Source organism: Delphinus delphis, chromosome 9 (assembly GCF_949987515.2).
Source record: "Delphinus delphis chromosome 9, mDelDel1.2, whole genome shotgun sequence".
NCBI classification, from domain to species: domain Eukaryota; kingdom Metazoa; phylum Chordata; class Mammalia; order Artiodactyla; family Delphinidae; genus Delphinus; species Delphinus delphis.
This window is the reverse complement of record NC_082691.1, coordinates 31,671,499-31,695,310: the sequence shown is the minus strand read 5'-3', so window position 1 is coordinate 31,695,310 and position 23,812 is coordinate 31,671,499. Positions and strand designations below refer to the sequence as shown.

The 23,812-nt window shown below is 42.5% G+C and overlaps 1 protein-coding gene across 1 annotated transcript in view; it reads left to right on the top strand.

The window, feature by feature from the left end:
- LOC132430971 (ATP-dependent translocase ABCB1) overlaps positions 1–23,812 on the top strand; it is a 102,346-nt gene that overhangs the window by 68,142 nt on the left and 10,392 nt on the right. Inside the window, exons 18-25 of the mRNA XM_060020362.1 lie at positions 47–154; positions 3,792–3,869; positions 7,443–7,526; positions 10,300–10,503; positions 16,362–16,462; positions 17,719–17,859; positions 20,511–20,667; positions 21,159–21,356. Of these exons, the coding sequence (XP_059876345.1) occupies positions 47–154; positions 3,792–3,869; positions 7,443–7,526; positions 10,300–10,503; positions 16,362–16,462; positions 17,719–17,859; positions 20,511–20,667; positions 21,159–21,356 (1,071 nt within the window). The remainder of the gene's footprint in view (positions 1–46; positions 155–3,791; positions 3,870–7,442; positions 7,527–10,299; positions 10,504–16,361; positions 16,463–17,718; positions 17,860–20,510; positions 20,668–21,158; positions 21,357–23,812) is intronic.

The following is a 23,812-nucleotide window of genomic DNA, read 5'->3' as shown; positions in this document are numbered from 1 at the left end:
GATTTCTTCAGTGGTACTGAAAACCCTTTAAATATTTTCTTGACAGGTTTTTACCAGAGATGACGATCCTGAAACCAAACGACAGAATAGTAACTTGTTTTCACTCTTGTTTCTAATCCTTGGAATTATTTCTTTTATTACGTTTTTCCTTCAGGTAAGTGTCTACATTTTCACTTTGAGAAATGTACCATTGTTCAACTGGGGGAATTTATTAAACATCTGTGTAATAACTTGCCTTTTAGCAGATTGCTCCTCTAGTTGCTGGGCTGTTAGCAGCCACTTGCTTTGACATTTTTAAAACAAAGATGTTTTGCTTCCTCTGGCTCCCTTGCTTACTTCCTTCCCACCTTCTCCTCCCCCAACTGGAAATGTTAATGAAGTCAGAGGGAGCAGAGAGTATTTGATCTAAGCTGGTGACTGGAAATGAAAGCTAATGTTGACTTAAAAAAATGCACAGTGTGAGAGTCGCGAGTTAAGTTTTTTTGGCTGCGTTGGGTCATTGTTGCTGCGCGCGGGCTTTCTCTAGTTGCGTCGAGCGGGGGCTACTCGTCGTTGTGGTGCGAGGGCTTCTCATTGTGGTGGCTTCTCTTGTTGTGGAGCACGGGCTCTAGGTGTGCGGGCTTCAGTAGTTGTGGCTCGCGGGCTCTAGAGTGCAGGCTCAGTAGTTGTGGCACACAGGCTTAGTTGCTCCGTGGTATCTTCCCGGACCAGGGCTCGAACCCGTGTCCCCTGCATTGGCAGGCAGATTCTTAACCACTGCACCACCACGGAAGTCCCATGTGTTAAGTTTTATTTGGGGCAAGATGAGGACTGCAGCCAGGGAGACAGCATCTCAGATAGCTTGGAGAAACTGCTCCTAGGAGGGAGAGGGGAAGGTCAGTATATATATATGATTTTGGTGAAGGGGGAGTACATTGCAATCAAGCACATATTTTTTGCAGGTTTCTGTTAGTCACGAGGAGCAGTTGTCACCATGAAGGATTTTAGTGCTTTTCTAGATAGGAGGAGATACAGGAATTGGGCTCATAAAATTGGCTCCTGAAAATATCTATCTGAAGACCTGTTCTGCCAGTTTTTACCAGAACACAGAGTGCCTCCTTTCTGCTCTCCACCCTGAACTCCTTTCAGGGGGTGTTGAAAGTCAGCAGCTGCAGCAGCACATGATTTAATCCTTGTAGAGGAAGATGGCAAGTACCAATTTGTTGCTGACACTAGGCTCTAAAAAATGGGATTTAGGGGAGCCTTGGACATATGTTTGGATATAAGTACTGCCAGTCAGTTTAAATACTTAGAGAAATGTCTTCCAGTGTTCTAAAAGCAACAACAAAACCCAGAACCCCATAAGCCAGTTACACTGATTTTAAAAATGTTTGAAGAGTTTATCATTTATCTTTTGCTAAAGGAGAAGGAACACTTTTAATGATGGAAAAATGTCAGTCTTCAAACAAAAACTGTAGGAAACATTTGTAAAGACTCAGATTTTACAAGTTGCAAATCATTTGACTGAGATGAAATTGCAAGGAATTAAGTGCTCTAAAAAGCTCAGCATGGTAAGACAGTGTGGGCTTTGGTGTTAGGCTAGGGTCGAGTATGAGTTACTCCAGTTGCTAATTTTGTGTCCTTGGGCAAGGAAGTAACTTAAACTGTGTAAGCCTCAGTTTCCTCATCTGTAAAATGGGGATAATGGTAGCTGATGCTTGATGATTAAAAGAGATGATAAGACTAAGTTCCTAGGTCTGTGTGAGGCCGTTGTAAACACAATCCCTTATTAAATGAATGAATGATTAGTCACATGTAATTTTTTAAGATAGAACTCTCAATAGGTCTCTTTATTTTACATGGTGTAAGCATGTATTCATATTTTGAACAGACAGAACACTTTTCTGGACATGATAGGTGGTCCAAAGCTCTGGACTCTTGTTACTGAGTACTTGAAGTCTCTTTGGGGAATTTGATCATACTAGAATAAATGTGATACTCTAATTGTATGTGAGATTGCCTTACCAACTATTAATGCCATAGGCGTTGGGAGAAGGTAGAGATTGCTGAGGGTGCAGTTGGTTAAGAAATTTGGAGGGAGGTAGGCTTTGAGCTGGAGATATGAATTGGTGAAGCAAAGGCAGTTAAAGTGGTACCTTTGTAACATAATGATGCTCAGAGAAACTGGAGCCTGGTTTGCTTGGCAAACCAAGGTGAAAACAAAGGCTCTGAATCCCAGGACCTCAGAAGTGCAGAGGTGGCACAGTGCCTAATGGTGATGTTAGAATGCCAACTCCTCATTTAGAAATACAAGGAAGGAGCTGACTGTGGGGTTAAATCCCAGGCTCTGGGTTCTCATTCTGGTTAAGATTCTTTTAGACGAAGATTCAGATTCCAACTCTGCCACCTTAGAACTGTAGCCTCCGGCAATTTACCAGCCTCTCTAAACCTCCATTTCTTCTGTAAAGTGGTGGTTATAGGTTTGTCCTGAGGACTTACAATGTTTGTGAAGTACTTAATGAAAGTTCTCAACAAGATAGCAACAGTAACATTCCTGTAGTGGGCAAGATAGTTCAGATTTCATTCAGTCTGATAGCAGAAACCTTCATCTGGTCATTTCCAAGTAAAGTTAATCATTTTGATAACTTCAGGCCTCAACTCAGTTAATCCAGGGTTTCTCCCTCTCCCCCTTCTCCCTGGATTGGTGTCTATTTTCGCAGAAGGGTTAGGCAGCATTACAGCACTGGGCAGAGGGTGGTGATCTGTGCACCTCCCCTGCCCCCCTGCCTCACGTTGGTGACCCGAGGGGCTGGTGGCCCTCCGTTACATGGTCCAACCTGTCTTCCTTGGTCAGGAGCACGTGGAAGAGTGTTCTTTGCACGTGTTTCTTCCCTTGCTCTCCGTAACGTCCAACACACTAGGCTGTTATTAGGGCTTCTCCTCTTCTGATACATCATCCAGCCATTTCCGCTCAGCTTTCTGCAGGCCATTGTGTGGCAAGCCTCATCCGTAAACTGCCACTCCCCAGCGCTCCAGGTAGAAAGGGGAGCAATGCTTCCTTCTGGTCCTGTATCGCCAAACTCACTGGGATGAGGGTCTGTCCTCGTTCCTCCCCAGACAGGGCCCAGCATGGCCATACAATCACATCTTACTTTCTTCTTTCCCCAAACTCTCTTCTTTCCTCCCAGACACAGATTATATCCTTGGGGAAAGGGGAAGGGCAGTGCAGAAAATTCTCTCTCCGTAAGTCTTTCCAACTATTTTGCTGCTAGACTTTGGCTTTTTTTTTTTAACTTGGAAACTAAGAATTTGATATCTTTGTTGTCTGTATCTTTTATGGCCGGGGTGGCGGTATATTCTTGTTTTCCCAGGTTGCACCTCGGGTCCTGGTGTACTTATGATACATCCCCCCTTCTCACGCTCAAAAATGTTCTGGTTTGGATGATACATAATATAAACCCCCGGTTTAGAGTGCCTTCTGCCTTGGGAACAACTCCCCAGCTTCCTGAGTGACAGACCCTGTTTCACGGGGAGAAATAAGCGGGAGGGGGAACGGGGGACAGAGAAACCACGTCCTAATAAATCCCCGACGGGCCCACCTGGGGAGCGGCAGTGTCGATCCCGGCTCTGCCCGCAGTGTGGCTACCCGCCGTAGTACACTGTCACCGAAAGAGAGCCACGCCTTGAAATCGGGCTTTCTGACTTTGTCTGGTGTCCTGCTTTAGCAGTGACACCTAGTCCCCCTCCTGCTGTGTCATCAGCGGCTGGGTCTCTGACAAGTCTTTTCCCTCGGGGCATGTTACTCTTCACAGGGCTACACGTTTGGCAAGGCCGGAGAGATCCTCACCAAGCGGCTCCGATACATGGTTTTCAGATCCATGCTGAGACAGGTATGTCTGTTGAGGGCTGTGCCTGGGATATGCAAAACGCCCCGCTGTGCCGTGTTGCGGGGAAGCAGTGGGGCGCCGTCCAAGCAGTGGGGCGCCGTCCGGTTACTCAGAGCTCCTGTATTGATCTTCCCTCAATCGCATATCAGAGATGCTGCTGAACCGCCCACTGGGTCAGGCTCAGAGCCCTGCCCTGGGAGGTCTCCTCTGGGTGGGCGCAAGGACGGGGGTGCCCGCGAGACAAATGGGAGTCCCCAGGGCAGATTCACCTCCAGCCTCTGTCTCGGCAGCTGTAGGCAGAGTAGGTGGAAGCGATCTTCCATGCTTCTCATCCCTTTCCTCTCTTTCTTTCCGTCTTTCCCCTGGGAAACCCAGGATACTTGTGTTTCTTCCCACCAGGAAATGCCTCCTGTACCCTTTCTTTCCACAGATCAGAAGTCATCCCCATGGCCCATTCCCTGCTGCTCAGTTTCTTCGCTGGGGCTAGACTGGTAGATGAATTCCAGCTGCAGTGTTGCTAGCTGATAATGATTTAATGGAATGTCTCTCACACTTAACACCTTCAGAACCCTAAGGACAGACAGATGTGAATGTTTTTCTGGGGAAAGGGGGAAGGGGATTCTGGACATGCAACCCAGAGCAGCCCAGTTCAAAGGGGAAAGTTTCTTTAACAATCATGCAGATTTTGTCTGTGACTTTGTAACTTTCCATTTTAAACTCACTAATACTATGATGCTCCATCTGGATGCCCCGGATATGCTGGGCGTACTTGAACCGTGGCTGAGGAACACCACTTGGCTGTGTTGATTTCTAGATGACATTCACATTTTCCCAGCTGTCTTTCGTTCTTCAGTCCTTTCCTACTCCTACCCCTGCCACTTAAAAAGAAGACATACTTATGGGGATTGCTAGCTTGTGACTGACAGAGCCAGGACTGAATCCAGTGAGTGAAAGAGCACTGTTTGGTCGAGGACCCTGTGTTAGGATTTTCGGTCAAACCATATGTATAAGTGACACTCGATTTAGACTCAAGGCTTTGGTCCAGGGCTAAATGCCCCATTGCCCCTACAGCCCCCAGGCCAACTCCTAGGTCCATTATTCTTTGGAAGCTGAGCTGATGATTTGTGTAATGCCCTCTCCATACATTATTAAGTCCAGCCATCATGCATTAAGGGCCTTCTGCTGACAAGGCATAATACTAGGTATTGTAAGGCCTTCACATCAGAATGGTCCCTAGTACACGGAAGTTACATTTCAGTGGGGGAGGCACTTAAGCACTGAACAATTTTTAAAAGCAAACGGATACATACTATATCCGTGGTTATTTCCTTCAGTATTTTTGGGGAAAATGATAGGTACTGCTTTAACTGCAAATCACCCGTCGAGGTAACTTCTTAGGACCATAGTTATTCTTGTAACAGACATAAACTGGTACTTCAAACTCAGTCTTTCTAGTATTTTTGTATTGAAAAGTATAAGTGGTTTTCCAAAGAAAATCCTATTTTATGTTGAATGCTAAATTTTTTTAATTAATTAATTAATTAATTTATTTTTTGCGGTACGTGGGCCTCTCACTGTTGTGGCCTCTCCTGGTGCGGAGCACAGGCTCCGACGTGCAGGCCCAGCGGCCATGGCTCACAGGCCCAGCCGCTCCACGGCATGTGGGATCTTCCCGGACCGGGGCACGAACCCATGTCCCCTGCATGGGCAGGCAGACTCTCAACCACTGCGCCACCAGGGAAGCCCTGAATGCTAAATTTTAATCTAGATTTCTTTTGTCGATTTTTTTTTTAAACCCAATTGGTTTATTCTGCCCTGAACCACAGTTATCTGTTGATTCGACTTCTCTGTGTGAATGTCTATTAAGCATTCCATACCTAATATTTCCAGAATTGAACTTCTGACTCTCCCCTCCCCACAAGGCTTGCTCCTTTCCTGGTCCTCCCGCATATCAGTAAACGGCACCTCCATTCTACCCGTTGTGCAGGCTAATGACTTTGGAGTCGTCCTCGACTCTAGTTTGTTTAATATGACAACAGTCTCCTAACTGGTCCCGCTGCCTCCATCCTTATCCCAATCCAGTGGGTTCATCGCCCGAGAGCCAGAATCATTCTTCTAAGATAAAAAGTCAAATCACATCCCTCTGCCCCATACCTGCTGAAAGCTACCCATATTGGTCAGGGTAAAATCTGGACTCTTTTTCTTTTTAATGTTTATTTATTTATTTGCTGTATCAGGTATTAGTTGCGGTGCACGGGCTCTAGAGTACCCAGGCCCATTAGTTGAGGCACGGGCTTAGTTGTCCTGCAGCATGTGGGATCTCAGTTCCCTGACCAGGGATCGAACTGGCCTCCCCTGCATTGCAAGACCGATGCTTAACCACTGGACCAACAGGGAAGTCCCTGGACTCTTTATTTTCTTTTTTACTGTCCGTGCCGTGCAGCTTATGGGATCTTAGTTCCCTGACCAGGGATTGAATCCGGGCCCTTAGCAGTGAAAGTGTGGAGTCCTAACCACTGGACTGCTAGGGAAGTCCCCAAATCTGGAATCTTTACAGTTACCTATAAGGTCACACACAGTGTGGTCCCCACTGCCTCTCAGACCTCATCTCCTGTAGTTTCACCCCCTCTCCCATACACAGTCTACTCTATACCCATTGGTTCATTGCATGCAGGTATGAGAGGAGTGGGAGGGCCCAGTGAGGACAGAAGTCTGTCCAGAGGAAGAGCTGGCTTTACACATTCCCACAGAGGTGCTTTTAAGACTGGTGGCAGGGCTTCCCTGGTGGCGCAGTGGTTGAGAGTCCGCCTGCCGATGCAGGGGACATGGGTTTGTGCCCCGGTCCGGGAAGATCCCACATGCCGTGGAGCGGCTGGGCCCGTGAGCCATGGCCGCTGAGCCTGCGCGTCCGGAGCCTGTGCTCCGCAACGGGAGAGGCCACAGCAGTGAGAGGCCCGCGTACCGCAAAAAAAAAAAAAAAAAAAAAAAAAGACTGGTGGCAGCCCTTACAGCTTTCTTGCTTGTATGTGAACAGATCAAATATGCCTTTTCCTCGGGGCCTTTGCACATGCTCTTTCTTCCTTGTCTCAGATATTCTCATCCTTCTCTTCATTCAAGTCTCTGCTCAAACGTCACCTGAGAGAGGACTTCTCTCTCCCCTTCCCAATCTATAAAATAGTGCCTTTCCTCACTTTTTTTTCCTTCCTACCCCAGTCTATTTTTCTTCCTATCATTTATTATCACCTGGCATGGTATATTTTTGTCTGTGGTTTCCATCACTAGAATCTGGGCTTCATGAAATCAGCGACTTTGTCTTTTTTGTTCACTGTTGAATAGATCCAACACTTAAAAATTATGTTTGGAACAAAGTAGGCACTCAAAAAGTTGCTTTGACAAATGAAATGGTCTATTTATGACTTTGTCTCTTAAGTCCCTTTCTTGTCTATTCAGTATCAAATCCTGACTGCTTAATGTAGGAGGATAAGTGATAAATAAACCTGACCCTGTCACTGCCTTCTGAGCTGAGGGTCTCAAACATCGGGCTTTAAGATAATGAAATCATTTTCTGTATCACAGGATGTGAGCTGGTTTGACGACCCTAAAAACACCACGGGAGCCTTGACGACCAGGCTGGCCAATGATGCTGCTCAAGTTCAAGGGGTACTGACTGCCTCCTTTCTGCTGTGATTATCCTAATGGGCCATTTTGAATTTCAGCGTGAAACTAATTTTCTCCCTACAGTTAATTCTCATCATTAAGAAAATGTTCAAACTTTAACCTATGCAATATATCAAGTGCCTTATGGCAAAAAATGTTAACTATTTAAATATCATGTACTATATAGTATATAGATAGCTTATAAGCTTTGTTTTGTTATTTGCCATCTTATTCGTGCTATTAACAAAATACATGTGGAAGGATAATTATTTAGAAAGGGAAGTATTTATCATCATATCATGAAGGTTCAGTCTGTGTTAATGCTTTGCTAATCCCCAGAAAATTATAATAGCTACTGAAAAAAAGAATGTGTGTAGTTGCTGTAAGAAAGTTAAGGGGCACTAAAGTTCAGAGGGGAGCAAAGAAAATCTTAAAAACGCTGAAAGAACAGATGAATGGATAAAGCAGATGTGGCACATATATACAATGGAATATTACTCAGCCATTAAAAGGAACAAAATTGAGTTATTTGTAGTGAGATGGATGGACCTAGAGTCTGCCATACAGATTTGAAATAAGTCAGAAAGAGAAAATCAAATACCATATGCTAATGCATATATGTGAAATTTTAAAAAGCGGTACTGATGAACCTAGTGGCAGGGTAGAGGCATAAAGACGCAGACGTAGAGAACGGACTTGAGGGCCTGGGGGTTGGGGAGGGGGAACGGTAAGCCGGGACGAAGTGAGAGAGTGGCATGGACATATATACACTACCAAATGTAAAACAGATAGCTAGTGGGAAGCAGCCGCATAGCACAGGGAGATCAGCTCGGTGCTTTGTGACCACCTAGAGGGGTGGGATAGGGAGGGTGGGAGGAAGACGCAAGAGGGAGGGGATATGGGGATATATGTATACGTATAGCCGATTCACTTTGTTGTACAGCAGGAACTAACACAACATTGTAAAGCATTTATACTCCAGTAAAGATGTGAAAAAAAAAAAGATTGAAAGAAATGCAAAGAGCATGAAAAAATTGAAACAAGGGTAGAAGGAACAACTTGCTCAGACTATAAAACTTAAAGTCTGCTACTATGTGAATCTCTTTAAGGGATATAACTAGAAACTATTGAACCAGCAGATTTTGATTTGTGGATAAAGTGACAACTTCTCCTTTAACTACAACTGTTTATGACAAAAATCTACAGGATGATGTGGAATTTGGGGGGAAAAAAGCATGTGATCTCTGCCATGTCTTTCCCTCCCTTGAACCTTAGCAATCTTTAGCTTTTAATCTTTCTGTAAGAGTACTATGATTACATTTCTTATAACTAATATATGGGGCTTCTGTAAAAATAAATTAGGTTATGAATGTGGAAGCAGATACAGTTATAAAATCTCAATATAAACCTTGAGCATTGTTGCTTTAATACTTAAAGCAAACAAATCAACAGAAATTGAGGTTTAGCTCAAGCTGTGCAGAATCTAACAGAACAGAACGTACACTGCCTGAAATAACTGGGAACTTCCTAAAAGAGACAACAGCCATGGCCTTCCTGAGCCCTTATGGGATGTCAGATTGTCATAAGAGCTGTGGAAGAAAATGGCAGCAGGATATGGTTGTAGGGGCTTGCTGGTTGTCAGGGAAGGAGGGCCGCAATCTCGATGATACGGCAACATATTCAAGAAGCATTAAGGAGGGAAAGATGCCGGCCCTATAGATGTCTAGGGTGGCACATTCTGAACAGAAGGATCAACAAGTGCAAAGGCCCTGAGGTTGGAGCATTTATTTCTACAACTGTTCCCCAAACAGCAAGGAGGATAGCGTGGCTGGAATAAAATGAGTGAAAGGGAAAGTCATATAAGAGTTGAGATCAGCATCATATCTGAAATTATATGAGAAACCATTGTAGGGTTTTTGAATATAGGAGGGACATGATCTGAAAGTTTTTTTTTGTTTTTTTTTTTTGCGGTACGCGGGCCTCTCACCGTTGTGGCCTCTCCCGTTGTGGAGCACAGGCTCCGGACACGCAGGCTCAGCGGTCGTGGCTCACGGGCCCAGCCGCTCCGCGGCATGTGGGATCTTCCTGGACCGGGGCACGAACCCGCGTCTCCTGCATGGGCAGGCGGACTCTCAACCACTGCGCCACCAGGGAAGCCCAGCTCTGTGTATTTTTTCTAAACAGTATAAGCATCTGAAATAGGCCAAGAGACGTTGGATTGGCCAAAAAGTTCATTCAGTTAGTGAATACATTGTTCAATAAAGTTCTTCGTGAAAATGAAAAATGTTTTTTATTTTTACTTAAAGCTGAACGAACTTTTTAGCCAACGCAGTGTTTGTATACCCTCAATGACAAATACTAGGCTTAAGTTATGGGTAGTTATGTATCTATCTAACACTGGAAATTTCCAACAGTCCCAGTTGAATATAACTGTCAGACTGTTTTATCCTGCTAATTTGCAGAGTTTGCATTAGGGATCACGGTGTCATCGTTTAATGAAAATTTTCTTGGTATTAAAAAATCAGATGAGAGAGAAATATGTAATTGAACTCTGAATGATTGATCTACTTTTAGTATTTATTCTGGAGTTGTGGAGATCCGCATTTTAGAAACCAAATAGACTTACAGGTAAACCTTTACTTTTTATTTCATAACCGAGGAGATGAAATTTTCACGAAGCGGAATTATCATAATCCTTAAAAAAATATATAAGCATGGATTTTAAAGATAATATGAAAGTGTCTCTCTGACAGTGTTTTGTTTGTTTGTTTTGCAGGCTATAGGTTCCAGGCTTGCTGTAATTACCCAGAATATAGCAAATCTTGGGACAGGCATTGTTATATCCTTAATCTATGGCTGGCAGTTAACACTTTTACTGTTAGCAATTGTACCCATCATTGCAGTAGCAGGAGTTATTGAAATGAAAATGCTGTCTGGACAAGCACTGAAAGATAAGAAAGAACTAGAAGATGCTGGGAAGGTGAGTCAGACGGAGTATAATTGCTGACCTAAGTAGAGTAAGATATTCTAATCAGTGTCGTTCTGTTACAAGTACTTCCTGAGCTCCAGGAATGTTTTTATAACCATTCCTCAGAGCGGTCTTATTTGACGCTTGTTCAGAGGTTGAAAACTGAAGAAAAGTAGCAAAACAAATTCTTAGACCCACAGACTGACAACTAATTTTGTCAGGCTTTTCTAGTTTCAGGCGATTATCTTCACACTCCTCCCTCCCTCGTTCTCTGGAGCAAGCAGAAATCCATTGCTTTATTGAGGAAAGGAGACCCATTTAATTACATATGAGGGGGGGAGATTAAAAAAAATGGGAAAGTCTTAAAGGTATTTATTCTATCTGGCTTAAAGTATTATCATTCTTTCCCTTTCATACACCTCCTCCCTTCATGTTATTTCTGTTTACCCTTACCCTAATACTTTTTTTTTGAGGGGCGGTGTTGTATACTTGTCTGTCTGTTGTTGTTGTTGATTTGCATTTTGCATCTCCCTTTATTTTTTAAAGAATTTTTACTTTACAGTGGCGTAGCGTTGATTAACAACGTTGTGTCAGTTTCAGGTGTACCGCAAAGCGATTCAGTTATACATACACGTGTATCTTTTCTTTCTCAGGTTCTTTTCCCATTTAGGTTATTACAGAGTATTGAGCAGAGTTGTTCTGAACAAATGCTTATATGGCAATGGCTTTACTTCTCAGGGTGACCCTGTGAGATAGGTTCTATTATAGCTCCTTTTCCAGGTGAGGCTGTCACAGGCAGGTAATGCCACCAATGCCTTAGAGCTCGTGAGTTTAAGTTTCGGAGCCAGGATTCAAACCCAGACAGTCGTGCTCCCAAGTTGTGCCTCTGTTAAGAAACGAAGAGGTCTGCAGATGGCGGGACATAATCTGATATCATGTGATCTGTATCATTGTAGAAATGAGTGGTCAGAGCACCCCCAAAACTGGGGCTACCATCTAGGATAGGGATACATCTATCAGTGGACCCTTCAAGGTTCCCAAGAGTCAGGGCAGGGACCCAGGCAGATCCAGTGACCCAGGTGTCTGAGGTGCTTCGCCTCTGAACCAGGCAGCTCACGAATAGGAGGATGGAGGGGGTCCTGGAGGTTTTATTACCACTCACACTTTGTCCTCCACCTCCCTGCCATCTCCTCAGACATTTTACCCTGTGTCTTTGGGATTCCTTCAGGAAACTCCTCTGGACCAGCTTTAGTGCTTCTCAGTGATTGCCAGTGAGGGAAAGACCTCACGTGAGGTTTCCCTTCAGGCCATCAGAGTCCCGGTTCTTAGGTTCAGCAGGAGGGTGCTGGCCCCCAGGTGTCTGGAGTCCATCCTGTGACTAGTCACTTCATTTAATCCTGTACTTTGTTGGTTTCTCCCCTATGGTGTTGACTCTTCCTCTGATGAGAAGATGGAAAAAATGTGTATATAAAGAAAGTGCATTACTCTTTTATAGTGTCATTGTTTACTGAGATGTTCAGAATGTCCCAGAAGGGTCTTAGGTGGTTCGTAGGAAGAAGATGACCGATCGGAAGTTAATTCACTGCAAACCACAGGTTGGCACCTTCGAAGTGGTGCGTCAGGTTTAAGAATCTGGGAGTTCTGTCAGAGGGGACAGGGGAAGGGGTGCAGACGGAAATAGATACATGTGAGTATGGCAGGTTTTCTGGGTAAAGGTTGGGGGTGAGGTGAATGTCCTGCTCCATTGGTGGTTCATGAGAGAGGAAACTGCAGGTAGGGAACGTGGTGGCTGCTGTACCAGCCGGTCCATGAAATAGTAAAAATCAACTCCCACCCGATCACCGTTCTCAGGTTACCGTTTATTGCCTGTTTATTGTATACCAGACATCCTGCTAAGAGCTCTACATGCATTACCTCATTTGACACTCTCCATAACCCTTTTGAATTATCCCTGTTAGGTAATAAAACCCAAGGTTCAGAGAAGTCACACACAGCAGCCTAACTGATCTGTCGGCTTTCTATATTCCTCTTACAGAAGGCACACTCCTCTCTTACAAACACAAACAAAATCACGCTAACCTTTAACTCCTGCAGTGGCTTTTTTTTTCACACACACACACTGTATTTTATTTTTACAAGAGATAAATAAACTGACACCAAGCATGGTAAATGGATGACCACAACAAAAGCAACAATGATTGCAATTACCAAACACGAAACACTCTCATACTGTGTCATAATATTGACATTCAGTCCAGTCATCCTCCACTGTAACAGCTCCTTTACTTTGCAGTGAAAATTGATTTGTATATTTTTTGCCTCTGAGTCCTTGTGGGATTTTTTTATTATTATTCAAACAGAAAGTCACAAAAACTATAATCATCCTCATCAGTTCACTCAGTCCCGTGTAATTAATTTTTTTCATGTTGATCTTTTGTTAGCACTTTTATAATTAATCAGTTTTCCATTAGAGTTCTGAAAATGCCTATTCATTCAGTTCAGCAGTGTAGTCAGTAACCAGAAACCTGTACTTGTCAGTCTTTTCCTTGAATTCCTTGAAGATGAAACCCTTTTATAGGAACATTTTTGCAAAAGCATCAGAGTACACCCAGAACTGTCTGTAAATGACAGAAGACTTAAAAATGACCACGGTTAAAGATTTGATGTAAGTTCATAATAATGCAATTGACAAGGAAATTTAGTTATTTCTGAGATATACATTTTCAAGTAATAACTAGAATTATGCCTTATTATACCAGAACATATAAGATTTTTAGAAATTTCATGTAATGTCTGGAACATTTATATTAACATATTTCCATACAAATAACCCAAAGAAAGTTTAGTATGCGTTGTTTTTTTTGTTTTGTTTGTTTTTTTATACTGCAGGTTCTTATTAGTCATCAGTTTTATCCTCCAGGGGCTTCTGATCACACTTGCAATAAAATCAGCCCTTTAATCCTGGGCTATAAAACTCTGCATGACTCAGCCCCATGACTTCTCTGATCCTGTCTTGCACTAATGTTTCCCTCACCCACCCAGCTCTGGCCTCATGGGCCTTCTTTCAGTTCCTAGAACACTCCAAGCTGGTTCCCTCTGATCTTCATATCTCAGAATTATTACTCTTCAGAGATGTGTTTCCTGGCACTTGAATTAATTCCTGATACTTCTCAGCACTTTATTTCTTTCCTATTTCTTTATTGATTAATGGTCTGTCTTCCCTACTAAAATGGGGACCAGGACCATAATATCTGTTGGTTTGCCCTTAGAGGGACAGAGCAGGCCCAAGATTCCAGAGCAGGATTGTGTGATGTCAGAGCCAGCTGATAACCTCTACCTTGCCTGTGATCTGTGTTCCATCGATTTGTCACATTATTATTGACGAATGAACATTTTTATAGAATAGATGCTTTTTCTTTTTAGAAATAAAAGCTGTAATCAGTTTATTTGAGGGTAGGAAGAGAAGTGTGAGTTTTTTCTAGAAATATATATGTATTTTTTCCTTTCTTAAAAAATTGTTTAGTACATGATGTTTTCTGAGGAAAACTCAGTGCTATTTCCTGTTCTTGAATTACAAGTTCTCTCTCTCGATAGTGGTTACTGAGTCTCTATTTAAAAGTCTTGGAGCCACCCCCCCCCAAAAAAAAATATATAAAAATAAATAAAAAATAAAAGTCTTGGAGCAAATGAAGCTGCAAGAATGCAGAGTACTAATTAATCCTTTTCCTAATTGCTTCATCGTGTGGCAAGATAAAGACAGTTGTTTAGTGATTATATTGTTTTACTGACTTTTCAAGGTCTGTAACTCATAAACTCTCTTTTATTGGGCTGTTCACTCTAAAAAGCAATGACATTTACAAACCAATCACAAACAAAACAGACCTGCCTTAGAAGAATGTGCGCAGAAAATATTTCTTAAAATCATTACACTGAAATTTACAGTAAAGTCTGTTTTTCAGCAGACGTTGTTATAGTTTGTTGAATTTTCTTACTGATGCAAAAAACCTCTTTGTTTGAAGCCTCATAATTGAAAATATTTCTACCATGGGTCTGAACAAGGATTGTCTTTGGGGGTTTGACTGGAGGTCAATTTTTTCCTCTAACTTTTTGCTTTCTATACTTCTAGCATTTTCTAAAAAGAGTATATACTATTTTTATAATATGTAAAGAATTTTATAAAATATTTTGAATAAATTCAATAATAAATTGAATCTGGACTTTTTCCTGTATTGTTAGTAGCTTATGGTAAACATAGTACAATCTTCTTGGCCTGCTGGGTCAGAGTATAATATTTTTAACTTTATTTTTTAAATATCTTTTTGTTTTGAAGATTATGGTATTAATTTTTTTCTTCTAATATTTTTTGCATTAGTCTTTAAAACCAACAATGTCATATCAAATATCCACTATTATCTTTAAAGTTAGGTATTTGTGTAGGATTCAGTAATGAATAAGTAAGATTTTGGGTTTGTGATTTTTTGTGTGTGTGCTGTAAATCACTCTCATGTAATTGAATGTGTCTGTATTAGAATCAGTTCCGACCAGTGTAGAGGCCAGAGAAAGGAAGAACGTGTTAAACAACAAGGATAATTTCTCTTACTGATTTATAATGTAGACTTACAATTCTAAAAATTATTTCTCTTGGAATTAGAGTTAAGAGGGACTTCAGAGACCCTCTTGTCCATCCTACTCATTTTACAGATGAGGAGAACAAGATAGAAGGGCATTTCAGGGTCTCATGCTGATGCAGGCTGAAATCTCCTTTTGTACGCTGATGTTTCTTGTATTTTCCATAGCTCTTTTTACCCAGACTCCAAAAGGTGGTAAAGGATGTATTTGTCCTAGTCAAATAGCCTTGTTGGAAGTTAAATTCAATTAAAATATAGATAGAAACTTTCTGGAAAACCAATTGATAGAATGTGCTGTGTTCCTTAAAAAGTAGTTTATTCCCTTTGACCTAGTAATTTAACTTTTAAGAACTTCTCCTAAGAAAATAATTCAAAAAAAAATTCAAAAAAAAAAAAAGAAAAGAATTCAATACGGACAAACGTTTATGTATGAAGATGTTTATCACAGCATTATTTTTCATAAGAATTGAAAGCTCTGTTCAGCAGTAAAGGACTGCTTAGCTGGCTGGGATAGTAAGTGGCCCTTTAAACATCCCGTTGTTAATGTATGTTTAATGACCTTTGAAACGTCTCTTTATTTGTTAAGGTAAAAAAGAAGGCTATGGAGCCAAACATAGAACTTGAGCCCAATTTTGTTAAACAGGTATAGTTTAGAAAATAACAACATGTAAGCTATTATGTCAAATACACCAGTATGTAACTTTTCATTACCTTCCCTGTCTTTTCAATATTTTCCAAATATTCTTTAGTTGTCTCAAATGACAATTATACAGAGAAAGATATAAACATTATGTTTTATAGGTATTTTAATAATATTATAATTTAATGACATTATAATAACTTTTATATATATAATAATTATAAACTTAAAATGTGACCATCATAGAAGAAAGGGCACTGCAATGGAGATAAAATACGGCGTTCTTAGGTTAATTTTGCTACTGTAAAGCCATGTGGCTTTAGGTAAGGGCCTTCATCTGTTGAAGCTTCAGTTTCTCTTTCTGTAGAGGGGAGTTTGAATTAGCCCATCTTCCTTCCAGACCTAAATCTCGATTTGATAAGTCACTTGGTATCCTTTTCTATAGCAAAGACGCTCAGGAGTCATAGTAAATATTATTTAATATGTAATATGTAAATAATACTTGTTAATAAAGTTAATTTTATGAATCTCTTATATGGAATTCAAACTAATTGCCACTGTTGGCCTTGGTGCCTTTAGTAACGGGACATTCTCTGTTACAGATTGCCACAGAAGCAATAGAAAACTTCCGAACTGTTGTTTCTTTGACTCGGGAGGAGAAGTTTGAATATATGTACGCCCTGAGTTTGCAGGTACCATACAGGTAATAACCACTGAAGAGTGGGAGGGGAGTATGGGAAGTTTTTCAATCACCAGATTTGTTTTCAGGAAGATTGCTTTGGCCAGAAGGTAGGGAACAAGTGGAGAGACTTCTAGAAGGGAACCAATTGGGAAGCAATTATAATTAATCCAAGAGAGGAATCACAAGACCTGACCTAAGGCAGGGACATCTCTGAGGCAGAGCCTGTAAGAGCAGATAACTGAGGGGAGGGGAGGGAGAGAGGATGTTGAGAATGACTCTGATGCTAGCTACATTTGCATGACGATGCTATTATATGTTCCCACTGGGAATGAGTTTTTTGTGGAACATGAAATTTGAGGTATCTGTGGAGCCTGAGGGGGTGGTCTTCCTGGGTACACCCTTCCTTCTTCTCTTTACCCTTCTCTCGTGCAGACCTTCTGTTCTTCCTTTAATGAACTCACAGTGAGGGCTCTAAAAAGTGATGTGAACATAAGCAAGCCATCCTCTCTGAGTCTCCTTTCTTTTATCAGTGGGTTTTCAAAGTTTTCAAAATGAGAGTAGAGGCTTTTTTTATGAAAAAAATTCACTTGAAATCCCAATATATGAAACAGATAAAAGCAGAAGTTGATCTGATTAAAGCAGGAGTAGGCAACCCACTCACCAGCCTCTCGCGCCTCCACATCGCCCAGTTCCATGTGGATCAGAGAATCCACGTGTTAACTCCTTTGCAGAGCCTTCTCTAACTCCCCTAGAGGCTTAGTGCTTCTCCTTTCTTCCTTTAACACATGATTCATAAGGTACTTCCATTGCATAAATAACAATCCAACTTGACTCCTGGGTCCCCAAGGGCAAGAACATGCCTGGTTCTTTTGTGTTGGCCCTTCATGGTCCCTCGAGCTTGTGGTTTTGGGTCAACGTGTGTTGAACGAGTGTTTACTGTAGAGTACGTACGTATTATATGTCCATGGGTGGGGGAAAGGGAAGGAATTTATTAATCCCTAACAAACTCTTCTTGTTGTCTTTGGCTTATTTTAACTTGACCTTAATGCTTTGAGGTGTGGTTACTTCTCCATTAAAGATGAAGACACTGAGGTTCAGAGACAAGGTATTTTCCTAAATTCTCACAAGTGGTGATGTGAGGACCGAACTTAGTGTTTTGGAGACGAAACCCATTTTTGTCTGCTACACCTTCATACCCCACTGCTAACCCATGAAAGGTTACGTTGTAAGGACTGAGAATTGAAAGTCAAGTAAGTTTCAGAATGTCTTCTTTTCAGAAACTCTTTGAGGAAAGCACACATCTTTGGAATCACGTTTTCCATCACCCAGGCAATGATGTATTTTTCTTACGCTGGCTGTTTCCGTTTTGGCGCCTACCTGGTGGCACATGGCATCATAGACTTTCAGGATGTTCTCTTGTAAGTATGGGGGTCGTCTTTACAGTTAACTCTAGGAATCAAACCAAGGCGCACATTTCATGCCTGGATAGAAAAGCTTACTGTGAAGCTTCATGAAGAGATTTTGGTGATTCAGAAGATGGCATTTTGCCTCTGAATCTCCGTGTATTATCCTGGAAGCATCTCATTTCATTTGGGGAATCTGTGTCTGCCCTTCTCCCCGATGCTGACTCACACATTTGACCTTCTTGAATCCATGGCTAGCTGGGGTGGTGATTCAATGAGGAGTTTCCAGAAGGCCTGGGTGTTTTGGGAAGAAGCCTAACCCGGGGCCAAGTACCTGGTTCCTTTGAAAGGATTCTAAACAGGGCGGCCAAAGAATGAGTGTGGAGCACTGAGTTCTGAGAGCCCCGGAAGATTCCAGGATAAATCTGCTTTCTTTCATAAGAGAAAAGCAGTTAGAAGGTAAGAGCTGGGGAAATGCAGAAATGACAAAGGAAGCTCGATTGGAGTATCTGCCCCATCACTGTGAATGCCGACAATTGTACCTCAGTCAGGAGAAGAGAGACCTGGACTTAACTAATATTTCTAAAATACTAAAATATGCAGTTTGGTAGTGAAAAACACGTGTCATTTTTCCGAGTGTCTAGGCTTGGTGATGGCTCAGCTGCCCTTTGATACCATGATTAGTGGTGATACAGTTTTACATTTAAAGCGGCATCATCGAAGCCTGGGAATATGTGTTAGTGTAATATTTCCATCCTGTTTAGACATTGACTTGTGCATGCATGACAGTTTTCTCAGGATGACTCCACCAGAAGATTTAAAATTTCCACTCAACATCTTTCTGAGAATTGATATGCAGGTGCTATTTATAACTATAACCAAAAGATCAAAACCAGGCACCATTGGCATCGGTGCTTTGATGAGATAATTATCTGATATATCGCTTTACTCTGAGGTTAAGGTATTCAATTGATGGAAATTGCTGACTCTTGGACTTGCAGATTCGGAAAATCCATCTTCCAAGTAAGGAATAGGGGAGAGCTGGCTGAAGAGCAGTCCATTTTAAACAGATTCCACAGGTCTAAATGATAACAAGACCAAGATGAACCATCTGTGTGATTTATGTAGAGCTATTAAAAAGAAAAAAACACTGTGTGCTACATTAACTCAGGAATAGAGGCCAAAGGAATGGACCTGATGGACTCATGGCATTATTCTGGGAGATTCCTAATATTATACTCACTGTTTAAAAAGGCTTTTTTTTTTTTTTTGCGGTACGTGGGCCTCTCACTGCTGTGGCCTCTCCCGTTGCGGAGCACAGGCTCCGGACGCACAGGCTCAGCGGCCATGGCTCACGGGCCCAGCCAATCTGCGGCATGTGGGATCTTCCCGGACCAGGGCACGAACCCATGTCCCCTGCATCGGCAAGCGGACTCTCATCCACTGCGCCACCAGGGAAGCCCTAAAAAGGCATTTTGATAAACGTGTCCAGAGAAGGGCGGCTGAAATGTTGAAAATGAAGGGACTTACCAAAGATGCTAAGGGTTTTGAAAATAATATTCCAGTACTTTGAAGGGCTGTATTATGCAAAAGGATGTACGTTTTTCTTGGTTTGAAAAGGAACTTTTTAACAATAGACTTCCTCAATCAAACTTCCTCCGTCCTAAAACCAAGGATGGAAGCTAGCTTAGGGGATGTGCCCTGGCACAAGCATTGAGAGCTGGACTTGACATTCTGTGAAGTCCTTCCCAACTTTAAGCTGCTATGACTCCCATGTCATAGATTAAGAACGCCGATGCAGGGAATTCCCTGGCGGCCCAGTGGTTAGGAGCTGGCGCTTTCAGTGTGGTGGCCTGGGTTCGATCCCTGGTGGGGAAACTAAGAACCTGCAAGGCGTGGGGCGTGGCCAAAAAAAAAGAATGTCGATGCGTCTTGCAAGCAGCATGATAGCTGACTCTTTAAGGAACTCTCTGCGGTACAGTTCACAGGTTTTCTAAGAATCTGATGTAATCCAGCAGAACGCCTATATCCGTTATTGATTGCCACAAATAACGCTGCATGACAACCACCCACTACCCCCCAGTGACACACGATAATAAACATTTATTTTTGCCCTTAAGTTTGGGGGTTAGCTGGGCAGTTCTGCTGATCTGGGCATAGTGGATCTCAGCTGGGCTCGCTCTTGTGTGCAATGGGTAACAGGCTGGTTGGCTGGGGCCCACGGCACTCTTCTGTCTGTGCCTTGTCCTCCAGCAGCTAGGTGGGCTTGTGGTAGTGGCAGGGAGAGAGAGAAACATGCACGGCCCCCTGAGTCATAGGCTTGGACCTGGCAACAGTCACTTCCTCCACATCCTGTTGGCTAAAGCAAATTCCAAGGCCAACCCAGGTTCAAAGGGTAGGAAAACAAATTCTCCTTCTTCAGTGGAGGAGCTGCAAAGTCACTTACAAGAAGGTGAGGACACAGAGAGAGATGAAACATGGGGTCAATTTACAATCAGTCAGTTATACCGATATGAACTTATAAGGAAAAGTGTTTGGTTTTTTTTTTGAAACTTTTTGACTAACGTGTTGTGACTGTTTGAGACAGTGCTCTCTGGGTGTAGGAGCGTCACCTTTCTAGCATTGCAGTCCTAACTCTTTGCACATTTTGCCTTTGTCGTTGGCAGAGTGTTCTCAGCCATTGTCTTTGGCGCGATGGCTGTGGGTCAGGTCAGTTCATTTGCTCCTGACTATGCCAAGGCCAAAGTGTCAGCAGCCCACGTCATCATGATCATTGAAAAAGCCCCTGTGATCGACAGCTACAGCACGGAAGGCCTGAAGCCGGTCAGTTTGATGTTTTGATTATGTGATCTGCTCCTAACTGATGAATTTTAGTATTCTAAGTGGAAGTTTAATAAAATCTGTGCTTTTTTTATTTGGTGGTAATAAAATGAAAGTTTCTCTGTCCTTTTAGTTCCTTTTAGTAAATGCTGATAATACAAGTTAACGTCTAGTACTTTTGTAGAACAAAGCCACACGGATGTAGAAATACTGCCCATTTTATACACAAATCCTGCTAATCAGGTTTTATTATATGTAGGTGACCCTATTCTTGGGGAACAGATTTGAGTTTTCACATTTGTATTGTGTTAATGAGACATGCTATGAAAACACTGACCCTTTTAGATCTTATGTATTACATTTTCGCAGTTACAAATGAAGCCTGACTGTAGTACAAGTTCACTACCTTCTGATACCTCGCGGTAGAGAGGGTTGGCTATTGTGAATTTTCAGGATTGCAGCAATCAAATTTACTGTTATTGTTCTGATTTTAGAATACAGTGGAAGGAAATGTGACATTTAATGAAGTCGTGTTCAACTATCCCACTCGACCAGACATCCCAGTGCTTCAGGGGCTGAGCCTCGAGGTGAAGAAGGGCCAGACGCTGGCCCTGGTGGGCAGCAGCGGCTGTGGGAAGAGCACGGTGGTCCAGCTCCTGGAGCGGTTCTACGACCCCTTGGCTGGAACAGTGGTGAGCACACTTTTTTTTCTTCTTTTTTAAAAAAAATTTATTGGAGTAGAGTTGATTTACAGTATTGTAAATCACTCAGCAAAGTGATTGAGTTATATATATATACATATATTCATTCATTTTCAGATTCTTTACCTGTGTAGGTTATTACAGAATACTGAGTAGAGTTCCCTATACTATAGGGAGCATATACAGTAGGTCCTTGTTGGTTATCTATTTTATATGTAGTAGTGTGTGTATGTTAATCCCGGGCTCATAATTTATTCCTCCCTGCCATGTTTCCCCTTTGGTAACCCTAAGTTTGCTTTCTATGTCTGTGAGTCTATTTCTGTTTTGTAAATAAGTTCATTTGTATTATTTTTTGAGATTGCACATGTAAGTGATATTATATGATATTGGTCTTTCTCTGTCTGACTTCACTTAGTGTCATAATCTCTAGGTCTGAGCACACTTTCTTATTTAGCTCATTTCAGTTTTTTCATCTTCTAAATGCCTAGATGTATTTTTTTTCAGTTTTTTTTTTTTTTTTGATGTGGACTCTTTTCAAAGTCTTTATTGAATTCGTTGCAATATTACCTCTGTTCCATGCTTTGGCCTTTTGGCGGTGTGGCATGTGGGATCCCAGCTCCCCGACCAGGGATCGAACCCGCACTGGAAGGCAAGGTGTCAACCACTGGACTGCCAGGGAAACCCCTGCCTAGATGTATTTAATTCTCAACTATAAGCCGTGGCTTTACAAACTTTTAAACAGTAGTCCCACTTAAAGTCTGACATCCTAGATATAGTCTCCAAGCTGTGTCCACTGCCCCAGCCAACTTCTCCAGCCTTTCCCTCAACCCTGCTACTCTACCTTCCTCTGCAAGCAGCCTTTTTACCAGCCATCCCCCTTCCCTTGGTTAGGTCTCAGTTTACATGAGCAGATGCAGGAAAAAAAGCCAGAAAGACAGAGGAGGGGTGCTGAGAGAGACTAGTAAGATGGAAGCCAGGGATGGGAAGGGTTTCAACAAGGAGGAGGTAGTCGGCACTGACAAATGCCGTGGAGAGATGGGGTAAGACGGAGACTGAAAACACATGGGAGGATTTGGCAGTGAATGGGCTGCCTCTGACATTTCACAGTCTTCTCAGTGAAGTGATGGTGGTAGGAAACAGTTGAGCATGGCTGAGGTGTGGTCAGGAGGGGAAATGGAGACTGAGCGAAGTGTAGACTAGCTAGAAGATCAAAGGAGAAGGAAAGGAAAATAAGAGTGGAGAGGCAGAGCCCAGGGAAGATGTTTAGCATGGGGAATCTTGAACATTTTTATGGCTGAGGATGAGATAAAACCATTGATGGAGAGAGGGAATTCAAACATCTTCTAAGGAAAAAGAAAAAAAGCGAGATCAACAAATTTGGGAAACAGATAAAGAACATAGAGGGATTCTCCTTTGTTTCCTGAACTAAAAGAGTAAGTGAAGGGTCAGATTTATTCATGCAACATTCAATAAACTGTCAGTAAGTTCGTGTCAGGGACTGTCTTAGGTACTGGGAATGACATAGGAGTCTTGAAGGGAGTAGTGACATTTTATTACTGTTACGATTTTTTGGCCGTGCTGCACAGCTTGTGGGATCTTAGTTCCCCAACCAGGGATTGAATCCGGGCCATGGCAGTGAAAGCGGGAAGTCCTAACCACTGGACCGCCAGGGAACTCCTGGGAGTAGTGGATTTTTTTTTTTTGGCGGTACGCGGGCCTCTTACTGTTGCGGCCTCTCCCCTTGCGGAGCACGGGCTCCGGACGCGCAGGCTCAGCGGCCATGGCTCACGGGCCCAGTCGCTCCGCGGCACGTGGGATCTTCCCGGACTGCGGCAGGACCCCGTGTCCCCTGCATCGGCAGGCGGACTCTCAACCACTGCGCCACCAGGGAAGCCCGAGTAGTGGATTTTTAAATGACTATAATGGGGACTAGGAAAAGAATCAAACTAGGTAGGAATGGAATTCAGAGGAAAACATTTTCATTATGTAGGCACTGAGTTACTGGTCAAACTCAGAGGTGATATTCAAAATATTCAACAACTGGAATGGGCCTGGGCACTGTCCGTCCAGGATGGACACCTACTTTGGATAGTCAGACCGATGCTTGCCAGCTCTATATGGGCCCTACTTGCGTTAATGATTGATGTGAAAAGAGAATTTTCATCCTGTAGGCCAGGGCCCTTTTCACTTCCCCACGGTAGTCACAGTTATCATAAATATTTCTTATTGTATTCACAGACAGTTATGCCTTTACTCAGTCCATTCTTTGACAGTTGTGGAAACTTTGTTCCTCAAGCTTTGTTCCTTATTTGTACTACCTTGTTTTATATCTTCTGTGAATTCTGACTTCAATTTCGTGGTTGAAGTTTTGGCAGAGAACTCTCAATGAAAACCTTGCTGACACAGGAAGCAATCAGAGGAGGAAATTTTAGCTCTCAGACACTGAT